The 14,525-nt window shown below is 39.1% G+C and overlaps 1 protein-coding gene across 1 annotated transcript in view; it reads left to right on the top strand.

Annotated features, from left to right (window-relative positions):
• ccdc80 (coiled-coil domain containing 80) overlaps positions 1–11,030 on the top strand; it is a 36,656-nt gene extending 25,626 nt beyond the window's left edge. The window contains exons 5-7 of the mRNA XM_080203825.1: positions 623–726; positions 4,048–4,128; positions 8,173–11,030. Coding sequence (XP_080059951.1) covers positions 623–726; positions 4,048–4,128; positions 8,173–8,492 — 505 coding nt within the window. The 3' untranslated portion in view covers positions 8,493–11,030. The remainder of the gene's footprint in view (positions 1–622; positions 727–4,047; positions 4,129–8,172) is intronic.
• The last annotated feature ends 3,495 nt before the right edge of the window (positions 11,031–14,525 follow it).

Raw genomic sequence — 14,525 nt, 5'->3', positions numbered from 1 at the left:
ACTGTTATTTTATGTTGAAGTTTTGTGCAGTGGGTCCTTAACTACTGATAGTTGGGTTAGGATTGTGTTCAAGCCAGTAGGCTGAGTGAATTTTCATCACAGTAGCCTGGGTTGAATTTAAACCGAGGTCACAGAGATGGAAGCCAACATTCAAGCCAATGTAAGAGAAATCAAAGACTAGGTTAAAATGCAAGTTTCGATACCATGCATTGCTAGGTTTTAAAAAGATGTACAAGTGGTTAAATCATGATTTAAAGCAAAGTTCTGTTTGATAGAAATCTTTCAACAGAAAACATCCATTTAGTCTGTCCTCAGTCCAGCCAAGCAAAAAAAGAATGATGTTAACTTAGATCTCTCTCCAGGATTTTCCCTTATTTGAATAGCTAACACAAATTCTTTCTGTTGTTTTCCACATTACTTCCTTAAAGTGTTATGATCCTCAGAAAGTAAAATGAGGTGGTTTTTTTAAAATAATTGCAAATTTATCTTAAGTTAATATCGGTATAGCAAACAGCATTTCTGCCTCTCCATACTGATGGCAGGAGAAATTGAACAAGCTCTGGGCCCCTCTGTACACCATCTGGCTGGAACTGTTTTCATTTCTTTTGTTTCTCTTCCTCAGATTCCGTTGGCGGCGACGTTTATTTATTATTTCTACCCCTTCTGACGAAGAGTGGGCCTATCAACATCAGCTTTATGCCTTAAATTCACAAGCCTGCAACCTGGGTGAGATGTAGCATCATTACTGAGCAATGTGTTTAATCTTGCATTTTAATGAGTGGAGCCTTTAGGATTGCATCACTGTCAGCCTTCTGAGACTTTCCCTGCTTTACTGTGCATTGTTTTATTCAGAATGGGAGAAAGCATGCAGAATTAATCCAATTGCAACTAAGTGGGGCCGCCCCCAAATTAGCTGTGTACTAACAATTTAAATGGATGCTTAATCGCCATACTGATGCCCAGTAGAGAGAGTTTGTAAGGTACTGTGCAGTTTGCCTACAAAAGCTTCCCCTTAAATCTAATAACAAGCATTTACAAACCAGTTTCATTAACGGTGTCCTATTTTCAGGGAACATCTTATGGTTTATAGTATTCCCAATGAGAATGACAAATGCAGGCTGCTTTGGACTGTTTGCGCATTTGCAAAATATTACAGAATAAATATAAGAAGCCATGAACTCCATCCAATCATAGAAATGCTTAAAATGTACAGTGCAGAAACAGGCCATTTAGCCTATGTGTTTGTCCTCCACACAAGTCAACGCCCTTAATTTTTCATCTAATCCTATCAGCGCAGCTCTCTTCCTGTTTCCCTCATATGTTTATCTGACTTTCTCTTAAATGCATCAATGTTACTCCCCTCAACCACTCTTTCTATAGTGAATTCAACATTTAAACTGCTCTCTGAGGTAAAGAACTCCTGAATTCCCTATTTTGTTTATTAGTAATGGTCTTATGTTTATGGTTCCTAGCCTGGTCTCCCCACAGCGGAAACATCTTGTCTATGTCTACTGTGTCGATTCCTTTCATGATCTTAAAGATCTCTATTAGGTCTATTAGAAAAAAGCCCCAGCTGTTCAATCTTTCCTGCTACACATAACCTCTCAAGGTTTCATACTGTAAATCAGTTTTGAACTTTCTTCAATACTTCTTTGTCCTTTTTCAGATATGGAGACCAGGTCTGTAGAGAGTACTCCAAGTATGCTATAATCAAAGTTCTGTACAAGTTTAAGATGACTTTGCTGTTTTTAGTTCAGTTCCTTTAGAAATGAACCCCAGTGTTTGATTAGCTTTTCTGTTGCCTTACTAATCTACATTGTTAGTTTTAGTGAATTGTGTATCTGAATCCCCGGTCCCTTTGCTTCTCTACCATATTTTGTCTCTCAATTTCCAAGGAATATCCCATCCCCTTTTTCTTCCTAACAAAATGCACTACCTTGTACTTATCAACTTTGAAACTCATCTGCCAATCATATGTCCATTCTGTTAATTTATTCATGTTGTTGTGTATTTTGCATCTAAAAAGCTAATTTAGGGTTGTTTTCTAAGAGGCTGACCTGTTTTCTTTGGTCATATCTACTGGTGACTCTCGCTGTTCTTGTGTGTGAGAACAGCCAAGGTGGCACTAAAGCAGAACATGGAGTGAGACTCTTCACTTCTCAATGTAGACAATGTAAATCAGACAATTGAGAATTGGTGCTCCACTTGAATAAATGTTAGTGATGAGTAAATAAACTAACCTAAAAACTGAAAATGCTGGAACCGCATGACAAGTAAAAAGTCTGACAACACCAGGTTTTAGTCCAACCGATTTATTTGATAATAGATTCACAAGCTTTCGGGGTTAGTCCCTTTGTCAGGTGAATCTATTATCAAATAAATCGGTTGGACTAAAACCTGGTGTTGTCAGACTTTTTACTGTGTTTACACCAGTCCAACGCCGGCATACCCACATCATGACCGCATGACAAGCCAGGCAGCACCTATGGAGAAAGGAAAATGTTCATATTTTAAGTGTAACTCCAGAACTAACATATTACAGAAGAGCAAGATGGCACGGTAGCACACTGATTAGCACTACTGCCTCACAGCACCAGGAACCTGCATTTGATTCCCGGCTTGGGTCACTGTCTGTGTGGAGTTCGCATGCTCTCCATCTGTCTGTGTGGGTTTCCTCCGGGTGCTCTGGTTTCCTCCCACAGTCTAAAGATGTGTGGGTTAGGTGGATTGGCCATGATAAATTGACCTTGTTTCAGGGGGATTAGCAGGGCAAATATGTGGGGTTACAGGGATAGGATGGGATTGTTGGCGTAGGTTTAATGGGCTGAATGGCCTTCTTCTGTACTATAGGGATTCTATGATTTAGTTTTCACCATGAAGGTGAATATCTCAAGTCGGTAATTTCCTTGCTCTGGCATATGTAATTGCGTAGCTTTATGCCTCTTTAATGGGCTCTTTAGCAAATTGCTGTGCTCCGAATACAGATTCACATACAGCCTAACCAATAGTCCTTAAAGGGATAACAAATCACTTCAAAGTTTAGTTTCTAATAATGATATACCTGAATGAGGAGTTGTGAGGCGTAAGGAGTGCTCACCCCAGCTCCTAGGAAACATTGGATGCTGCCAACGATTGATTGCCCCGCTGTCTATATCCCCAGAGTCACTGCCCTCAACCACCCACACTCCAAATTGTCCTCATATTTCACTAGACTTCCACCAGCAGTGATGCAATCATCAGAAATTCATATGTTCCTTGTCAGTCCAAAAATTGTCTGCAGCTCACCCTACTGCTGTGAATAAAACCTCATTGCCATTATCAGATCAATTCTAGTGTTCAGTTTTCATTGTTTGGCTGGCCTCCATATCCATCTGAGATGTGAATAATCTAATTGAGAAATTACAGTGTTGATCTCATTGGTTTATCTTCTCTAATTCAATCAGTTTAAAAGTTGGGAAATATGCAGGTAGCATCCCTATTTCTGGCCTTCTACAGGCTCGTACATTTACAACTGTTTGCATTATTTCTACATCTATTTCATTTGTTTCTCTTATTTTGTTACTGATTTATTTTCTAGTACTCCTCCTACCAAACTAACCTACTGAGCTCATTGGCTTAGGGCAGCACAGTGGTTAGCACTGCTGCCTCAAAGCACCAGGGACCTAGGTTCGATTCCCAGCTTGGGTCACTGTCTGTGTGGTGTCCACATGTTCTCACCGTGTCTGAGTGGGTCTCCTCCAGGTGTTCCGGTTTCCTCCTGCAATTCAAAAAAGGTGCTGGTTAGGTGCATTAGTCAGGCTAAATTCTCCCTTAGTATACCCAAACAGGCACCGGAGTATGGTGACATTGCAGTGTTAATGTAAGCCTAGTTGTGACTCTAATAAATGAACTTAAACTTACCTGGAACTTATGAACCTTAAATGGAAGGAGAAACATTGTAGAAACGTTATTTTGTAACTTAAAGTTTCTTTTGTTGCATTTACCCAATTTGTTGTGGTCTCCGCATCACTCCGTAAGGAAAATTTAAGAATAAATCTCTCTTTTAAGGTTTACGTCATTTGGCTATACTGAAGTTGACGGGTATGGGTATTGATGTTGGAGGAATTTTGGAACTCTATCCAATTAACGGTAAGAGTATGTTCATTATGACTAGATATATTTAAAAATACTTATGCTACTTTGAGAGCTGAAACTATATCTGGTGATGACAGCCAACAGGCTCCAGTATAAATATGGCACTATTCTTTAAGTAAGTAATGCTTGTGCCCTGAGGAATGGCTTAAGAAGTGAGAGGCTTTGCAATATTACATGATCTCTTTTATTCTCCTTGTGAGTTTTTAATAAATGTTGTAGCAATGATTTATAACCTTCCTTTCACAAATGTCTACCTGAAAGATGATCCTGTAGGAGTTCCTTTTTTATATAAAAAGGTATCATAAATCCAATTGAATCACAACCAATTTAAAATATCAACTACAATACAAGCAGCAGTTTTCGTGTCATAAATTACGTTACAAGAAAGAGACTTGAAGTTGTGTTTCAGTAGTTGATTCCTCCACATTGTGCTGGGAATGCGAGGTGAATGGGGGATGGAGAGTGGTGGAGCGGAATTGTTTTATGACGTGCATTAGACACAGCATTTCCTTTGACAGCGGAGGGATCACTCTTGTCATCTGCATTGCTTCAAAATTCTATTTTTTTGTGTCTTTGAGTGATTCCTTCTCTTTTTCACAGATTTCCTTTACAAATTAGAAACAATTCTTTTTCCAAAGAGTGTCCTGAATTTTAGCCCTCCCCGCCCACACCCCCAGTATGTTTTGAGGCAGTGAGGAACGTGAAATCATGTGACTGGAATTCCCACTGGGATCTCGTCCACCCTGATCTGGAAGTAATTTTAGATGGTGGGGATTGGTGTGGGATGTAGTGTGCATGGAGAGGGAGGGATGCGGTTGCCCACCCTTGCTCCTCCTAAGACCCATAAGTGGCTACTGGCAAGAGCCAAAGAGATCGGGTGGGATGGGGAGAGGTTAGAAAAATTTTGAAACTTGAATCTCGGATGAGAAGTCCCTCCCCTCCCTGGGGCCCCTGCCACTTACCTGGCCTCTATGTCCCGATACTTAGTTCCAGGCATTTTGTTGCTGTGCCTCTTCCGACCTACAAATTCAGGCCAATGATTTTATTTAAACATGTCACCTGAATAACTTACAGAACATCTCTGAATACTTGCCAAGCATTGGAAAAACTCTTCTCTCTTCAGCTCCTCAGTACCTTTCTACACTCAGTATGACAGAAGCTATAATAGCTCCTTGAATAAGTAAGTGCAGAATCCAAACCTCAACTGAGGTGTAATGAATTCACCAAGTTTACATTCATTTTCTTCTGGGAAATATGGAACTATCGTAATTATTATGAGAATTAATTTTTGCATTGCATTACCAATATAAATTTAAGACCATGCTAAATATAAATTTACAGTTCAAATTACATGTACAAGCCAAACCTGCATAAAAAAGAACAGAATAAAAAAGTATAGAATACTAAAACTTGTATAATCACTTAACTCACTACAAATATTCCTGGATAATGTCTATATATATATATACAAATGTCAGTGTGCTACCTGCAGTAGAATAGTTTTGCAGAGTGGAGATGGGGGTTAGGATTGGGGGAATGAGCAGAGCAGCTGAGCGACTGCAGCTAATTCTCATATGCAGGGCATTCAACTCTACTGCTGGGATACAGACCATTCAGAATCAAAAAGGTAATCAAGCAAAAGTTAGATGAGTCCTCTAATAGGATATTGTTCTTGAGGATGACTCTGTATATGGGCTGAATTAAGGTGAGAATTAATTACTGCTGCTGTTCTGCACATTCACTCTCTGTATGTAAAATTAAGCAACTTGGACAGTCTGCATCAGATGTACTCTCTGAAACTGTTTCAATTCATCTTGGAAAAGCATAGATGTATAAAAGACAATGCCCAGTTTAAATCACAAGAGTACCTTCCTGGGTTAGGTTGCTTGGTATGTAGATATTGGGCAGTGTGCCTTACCCATGAATATAAGAAACAACAGTTTAGGTGGCCAATATCGCTATACGCAGGAGAATGTTCAAGGCAAAACTGAAACTTGTAATAATTGTGTACATCAACAGCATGATGAGTTAGTTATCCAATAACAAGTGGTACGAGTGGAATTGTAGGACATGGATTTGTGACTGTAAATCGCTACATGGTAATTTCCCATTTCAGTTTACCCAAGGGGCAAAACCTACAGACATCAGCTATGCTCCTCAGCCAGGTGGTTTCCATATAGGACTGTGTCAACACTCACTGCCCTCACCCTTTTGGATGGCACAGTGGATAGCACTGCTGTCTCATAAGCCAGGGATCAAGATTCAGTTCCAGCCCTGGATGACTATGAGCAGTTTGCATATCCTCCCGTGTCTGCATGGGTTTTCTCCATGTGCTCTGGTTTCCTCCCACAATCCAAAGATGTGCAGGTCAGGTGGATTGGCCGTGATGAGTTGTCCCAAGATGTATAAGTTGGGGGAATAAGCAGGGTAAATATGTTGAGTTATGGGGATAGGGCCTAGGTGTGATGCTCTGTTGGGGGGTTGGTGCAGACTCGATGGGCCAAATGGCCTGCACTGTAGGGATTCTTTGATTCAACTAGCAGGTTGTGGGTGACTGTTATTGACAGACACACATACTGGCTGAGTGACTTACACCTCAAGAAGCATTCAAAGAAGATCCAGGAATGGGTCGCCTTGGCTGGCCACCTCTAAGAAATGGTGTGCAGCACAGAAAATCCAAGTAAGAAATTGCAAAATGGATGGAAATATATAATTTCTGTGCTTAGGAACCAAAACTTAAATTGACTAATGTAAAAAAAAATGAAACCTTACAGATGAAGACAAAAAGCGAACAATGCCAACATGGAAATGTCATCTCTATATTGAAAAAGTATTGCATATTGCTTTCCCTTTTCCAGAAATATTATTGCTTTATTTTAGGATCTAACCTTATGTGGTTTGCAGTAGGATTCATAGTTTTCAAAATCAAAAAAACGTTTGGTGGAATTGTGACAGGGATGTGCCCAAATGTATTTAGTAGTCTTGTGGAAGCATTATTCCACTGTTCCATGTTTTGTCAATTAGAATGTGTCCCATCCCTGTGGAGACATAATTTCACATCAATGCAGATATTGTCTCTTAATTTATGACATTGGGTTTCTATTTTGTTTAAAAATACTCGCCAAAACTCCATGAGGAAATTTTTTTTCTCAGATGTGGCAGATTTCAAAGTTTGGGTTTCTGTTATGGTACTTCAAGTGCTGTCAAATACTGCTGCGTCAGACAAAATTCAAGAGTGTAGCAAATTTTAACTCAAAAGTCCGATGAGAGATGTGGTTTCTTCTGTTTCCCGTGTAACGAGATACTGGGCGAAGAAAGTGGTTCATGATGCTGTATAGTTTTGCAATGCTTGCTTCAGCCAGTCAATTCCAAGCTGGAGAATATACACAACCAGGCAAGCTTGCAGAGGATATTTTTAAGAAAGAATACAAGACTTCTTATTCTCAACAATGATATCCAAAATGCTGCATTGCCAGAATCACTAAAATAGCAGCAGATATGTCATAAAAATAAAAGAAAAAGCGGGTACAAGTTCGAAAGCCTGGCTTCTCGATCGTAGTTCCTACTATAAACTGGCAGAGAAAATTTAGACATCTGTATGAAATTTATTTTGGGACACATCAAATGAAGGGAATAAAAAAGTAAATATTTTTACAATTTGACTGTATTAATATATTTGGCTGCATTTGAACTTTTGAATCTTTTCATGTAATCTTCCTATTGCTACACAAAATAAATTATATGAATATAATTTAAACACTGGAGAAGTCTATTCCCAGTGCATAATGAATGACCATTTTTTTAATGATATAAGTACTATAAGATAGTACATTTGTTTTGTAGTCAAATAATCTTTGGTTTTGCCAGTGAAAACTTAATCTTCGGTAAAACACGGTAATTTAGCAGTTAACTTGGTATTTGTAGGAAGGACGTATTTATAAATGGCAATTTCTCTGAATTTGTGCTTAAAATTAAGGAACTTATAAAAACTTCTGTTTGATAAATCAAGTTTACTGGCTTTGGTCACTCTGTTGACAGGAAGCGCAACTGTTGATCGCGAGGATCTCTCTCAGTCCTTGGTAGAAGATATACGGAATTATTTCCAGGTGAGCCCGGAGTATTTCTCAATGTTACTGGTTGGGAAGGATGGAAATGTCAAGTCGTGGTACCCGACGCCAATGTGGAATATGGCCATAGTTTACGACCTTGTTGACTCCATGCAGCTGCGGCGCCAGGAAATGGCTATTCAACAGTCCTTGGGTATGCGATGCCCAGAGGATGAATATGGATATGGTTACCATGGTTACCAAGATGGATATCAACAGGGTCACTATGGTGGCTATCATTACAAAAAATAATAACGTCACGGCATTTTGTGCAAACACCAAAGACGAAATTTTAACAGCAATCTAGAAATCACATTGGATACCAATTTGAGAATTTTGTTTTCATAATCACTGAAAGAAAGCTTCAGAAAATATTCTGCTACAGCTATTGAGAAAAATGTCAATTTTCAGTTATGTTTTGGAACTATCTAAAGACTAATCACTGAACGCTCTGCTGACTTTTTTTTGGAAGCTATACCATAGTCAGCTTTTTTGAAAGAAAGTTTGTGTAGCTGATGCTTAACATGGAAAGTGTGCATATTCATAATTAGAAGTGCTTGTTTGATATAGCATATTTATTGTATATCAAAGGGAGAAAGACTTGCATCAACTGTAAGGAACCAAATAGAATAGTCTCATCGTGTATACGTCAGACTCCAAAAGAAAATCTTCCTTATTTACAGTATGCAAAGATGCATCTACCCTGCAACTAAAAAGCTAAAGGAGTTTAACAAGCATAAATCCAGTGTTAGTACCAGCTACTTAACATGATGTTGTGAAGTGCTGCAACAGAACACGTTTGAACAGTTACAAAGCAAAAGATGCAAGGCATTTCAAAAGTACATTTGAAATTAACTTCACGCTAGTCACAGAAATTACTCACTTGTTTTTATCTGACCAAGGAGGAACAAACAAATGCCGTGTACAATGAAGGTAACTGTGCTGTCAGTTTGTAGAGTGATGGTGAGTGAAATTTGAAGGATTCTGCTAATGCTGCACCTCTGACCTTGCATTACATCTCGCGTATATTTACAAAGGAAGATCTGAACAAAGCACGCATGGATCAGTGATTTGATAACAGCCTCCATTTCTGCAGAGTAATACTGCTCTTGGACTGGCATTATAGATTCAACACAGAATGAGATCTTGAGAGGGAAATTATTCACTTTTTTTTTCAATTTATGGGGTTGGGCTGGAACGTTAACTATTTCCAAAAAGTATAGATATGTTACAATTAGTCCAAGCCAATAGTGATCTGTCAGTTGATAGAGGAGTTGGTAGAGGCAGGTACAATTACAATGTTCAAAAAACATTTGGACAGGTATATGGATAGGAAAGGTTTAGAGGGATATGGGTCAAACACAGACAAATGGGACAAGGTCAGTTTAGGAAACCTGGTCAGCATGGATGAGTTGGGCCGATGGGCCTGTTTCAGTGCTGTATATCTTTATGACTCCAACATAATTAAATAGATTACTTGGTCCCTATAGTTTTGTTGTTCTGTGGGACCTGGTTATGCACATATTATTCATTACATTTCCTACATTACAACTGTGACTACACTTAAAAGTGCTTAATTGTCTGTAGAGTGCTTTGCATAGTTCTGAGGTCACGAAACATGCCATGTTCATACAAAATTTTATTTGTGTGGATTGCTGCCAAGTTCTAGAAATGAGACGAAATGGATGAACATTTCTCATTAACAGTTAGAAAGGCATGGCTGAGGGTGTAAGGAAAGAGGTAAGTGTTTGTAAAGCACAATAATGTTGTACACAATTTGTTGTGGTCCAATATTTCTAGTCAAAGTGTTAGTCTTTAGAAAAGAAGTAATCAAAAAAAAATCTGGCATTGAATAAAACGGGGACTGCAGTTTACTTTATTGTTGAAAATGTACTGAGAAATTCCAGGGAGAGTATTTAGTAAGCCAGGATGTGTACTGTACTTCACAACCGGTGACCCTAGAGTTACTTAGAATTCAAATATGTATTACGTTGTAGAAAATAAGCACTGCTTTCAGTTCTGTTTGTTACAGCATCCCACTAATTGAAAACCTGGCTGTAGTTTTAGCCACAATTTATCTTTTCGTTTCACTTGGTATCAATGTAATGTTCTGAAATGTAAAAAGATTCTGGATCATTTTTATTTGGGGAAGCAATAATAACACCAGCAATTTTCTGACTGAATAGCGCAATCATTTCATTGGAGTGGTACAGCAACACCATTATGAAAGAAAATTCTTAATATTTAAAGAGATACAGAAAAATAGAACATTGTAGAATTACGCAACAGCCCCATTAACACCTGAGCAGGGAAAAGATTTTGGATGGAGATCATGGCCGGAATTCTCCCATCCCACCCGCCACTGGAATTTTAGCAGGCAGGTTGTGGAGAATGTGAAAGGCTGTTGATGGTTGGGCAGGAATTTCCAGCTTTTAGAACAGCGCAGCCAGAGAATTCTGCCCCATTTATCTGAAGGTCCTGTTAAAAGGTCTTTTTTCAAAAGATTAGCCATCATTTTTCCTCATAAATATATCATATTTCTAGTATTTATAATTTCAGTTTCACCTTTGCTTCACTTCACAGTTGCTGTTGATTCACCCTACCTGAACGTAAATACTGTCCTCTCAGCCTTCTCATCAGGACAACCTGTTGTTCCTTACAATAAGCATTCCACCAGTCTAACTGCATAAATATTTAAGCTACTTTGCACCTTAATATTATTTAAATTAAAAAATTGCAATGCACAAAGTAAAAGACACCGATCTGACAATAAACACAAGTTTGTTTTTGGTTTGGATTTGAATTTCTCCTTTGTTGCCCAAGGGTCATGAACGTCCATGGTCCCCATATCTTGCAGCACAGAATTGCTCCCCAATCCTTTCATCAGGTTGAACCTGGCAGAGGAAGTCCTTGGTTTGATCACCAGTACAGCTTAGCTGTTCTCAACCAGAACAGCTGACATAGTCCAGCCGTGTGTGACTCAGGATATCCAAGTTTCTTGATATCTATGCAGTTCCTCATCAGAATAGTAGTTAGTATTCCTTGCCTGTCACGCATGCACGAGACTGGGGTTCAATTCCCCAATGGGGAGTTTGTCATGGTTTTACTCTCAAGCGTGCAGTGAGAATGTGGAAGGGAACATAGTCATTTGGTAAGAGGTGAAACAAGACTCCCACTCTCTACTGGCGATGTGGTGATAAAACATTTCATCTGCAAAAATTAACCCTGCCAAGAGAAAGAGGAAGTATAACCGGATGCTCAGACCAAAAGGAGAGGCTGCATGAGGCAATTGATAGTGGTGTCCGATTTTAGAACGAATTCTGCAAAGGGGTCATCCGGAAACTCAGGCGTTCCACAATGACTTTCGCCAGCACTGCATAAACTACTGGTGTAACTATGCAACAAATAAAGCTATGGTTTGAAAAAAAGATTAAATTAAAAATAACACTGCCCTTGAGTTGAGGGCTGGATTCTGTTAATTTATGACACCTTCTGCAATCACATGTTTTCCTCTGTGCAGTGTGAATGGGCAATGTGTACCTGTGGAACTTCATAGCATCATGCCAACACCTGCAAAAATATACACTGCTTCTCAGCCTTTTGGCTAAATGGCAAGTGTAGGTAATGCCTGTCCTTCTCAGCTTGGATTTAGTACATTTCTTGTGTGGGGACCATCAATTGGATTCACTTTGAGTTTGAATTGTTTTTTGGAGCAAACGGAAAGAATGATTAAGAGCTTACCTTGTCCACAGTGCACATTGGCTTTGTAACTTTAAGAAAGGAATACATTTGTTTTAATTAAGTGGAGAAAACAGATGCAAAGGGCCAAAAATAACTAACACAACTTTTGACTACTCAGAAGTAAGATTTTCAGTTAACCATTTCTGTACTGAAAATATTCCATCTTCCCACTTCCTCATCCTTCAAAAACAATATAGTGGTGTCAAATCACAATTTTCTTGGAGCTTCTCCAGATTAAGAATATAATTTGGCTGAAGATCTGCAAAGGTGTGAACTATATATCTGGGATTTCACCAATCTTACATGAAGCAACTTCCTTCACTTTTGTCTGTCTTGTGGTGCTGTCTCCCCCTTAGTGTCAGGGGGATTAGCAAGGTAAATACATGGGGTTATGGAGATAAAGCCTGGGTGGGATTGTTGTCGATGCAGGCTCAATGGGCTGAATGACCTCTCTTTGCACTGTTGGGATTCTATGGTTTTGAACTTCCAGCCGGGAGTCAAAAGTGTCAGCTGCCTATTTTGGAAACTGTTGAAATCCATGGACAAAACCCAGGAGGCTGAAAGGATATGTGGCCAATCCACACTGATAGTTTTACACCAGGGTAGCATGTTGATAATCTGTCTCATTGTATATCCAGTGAACAATACTGCACTGCAGGACTCAACATTTTGTCGCATAAGGTTGCTTTTAAAGTTAGTACAATTCTTCAACTCACCCTGGAATCAATTCAGACACAAAGAGTTTGAGTTTAGCTAACACACTGTACAACCACACAAATAAATTTGAAAGAATAAAGAGGACACATCAAGTCGTCTGTGCTTTAAATCAGATTCTTACCATCTGTTTATGAAATTTAAGGCAAATAATTAATCTAAGTTGAATCAAGGTTATTTCCTTGGGTTGGTTAGCAATAGTGGTGTAGTCTTGAATGTGCTATGATCATAAAGTACTTTGAAATAGTTTCCAACTTTTATACACATAAATTAGTCTATTGTACTGCCCGTGTGTGTCACCCTGTCTGGAGTTGTGCTGCAAATTCCAAAGGGTGTGGGATTCTGCCTGAGATGCTCTTCCATTCTCTCACTTTAATGTCCTTGTCAAACAGACTGGAGTTTCTATCCTTGTGTTACACAAACTCTCTCATATCGATGCTTAATTGAAACTTCTTCACACTAGTGCAAAAATTACATATATAGACAGGCACTTGCAGCAGTTGCTATATTTTACAGGTATAGTTCTTTGCAAACAATTTTTTTTTAATATGTACAGAAATTCACAGGCCATTGTCCTGACAGCTAAGCTAATGCCAATTGTTCAGCAAGTGTTTCAATTCAGCAGTCTGCAGCACTTTGTATTATTGTCCATCATGGAGCATTTCATGCAGGCAAAACTCTCATTCAAAGCTTTGCCTCCAATCAGGAAGTGCAATCTGACCATCTGCTGCCTATTGGGAATTCTAATACCAAATCATAATCTGATTCCAAATTGATGACAGATGTTGGGTTCTGATGCCCATTTTAGAAGTCAAACATTGAATCAACTCTGGCAAATGAAACTTTGCCTTGAAATTGTGCGCTACTTCTTTAATTTGCAATAAATTCAAAGTGGCTGACCAGTTGAATTAATTTTACTTATGCATAGCATGAGAAGAACTAAGAAAGGATTTATGTTAAGGAGAGATAAACCTACTACGATGGTACCATTACTGAAATGAAGGAAGATCTGGCCTTAGAGTCCTGAAATTAGGTATATAAACTGTGATAATATTTGAAGGGCGCTTGAAGAAGGAGATTCTTAAAAATTCTTTCAGTAGGTGTGGACACCGCTGGCAAGGCCAGCTTTTGTTGTCCATCTGTAATTGCCCTTGAACTCATTTGTTTGCTAGGCCATTTCAGAGGCAGTTAAGAATCATTGCTGTGGATCTGAAGTCACATTGTAGGCCAGACCATGTAAGGGTGGAAGATTTCCTTCCCTGAAGGACATTTGTGAATCAGTTGGATTTTTACAACATAATAGTTTCATGGTCACCATTTTGGAGGCTAGCTTTATATCCCAGATTTTATTAACTGAATTCGTTGAATCGAGTTAATAGCTTTGAATCCATGGCCCCTGGTCATTCACCTGGGCCTCTGGTTTACTAGTCCAGTGACATTACTCCCAAGCCACTATCTCCTTTAAGATTAGTTTATTTTCTTAACTTTTGAGTCTTTGATTCTTACCATAAAAATACATTGCTCTAATGGCCAGAATGTGCATGTTTGATAGTTGTAACATGGTCAGCAGAAAATAAATGCACTTGGCTGACTCCAAGGTTAGAGAATTTTATAGGTTCCCTACATTGCAAAAGAGGCAATTTGGCCCATGAAGTCTTCACTGACTCTCTGGTAGAGTATCTGACCCAGGCCCCCTTCCCCAGCCTATCCCTGTAACCCCAGGCATTTACCATGGTTGATCAATCTGACCTACACATCTTTGGGCACTAAGGGGCAGTGTGGCATAGCCAATCCACCTACTCTGCACATCTTTGCAGTGTGGCAGGAAAC

This window comes from Carcharhinus amblyrhynchos, chromosome 15 (genome assembly GCF_965287045.1).
Source record: "Carcharhinus amblyrhynchos chromosome 15, sCarAmb.v2.hapA, whole genome shotgun sequence".
In the NCBI taxonomy this organism is placed as follows: Eukaryota; Metazoa; Chordata; class Chondrichthyes; order Carcharhiniformes; family Carcharhinidae; genus Carcharhinus; species Carcharhinus amblyrhynchos.
The sequence above is the reverse complement of the archived record's forward strand: the minus strand, read 5'-3'. Positions and strand labels throughout refer to the sequence as shown.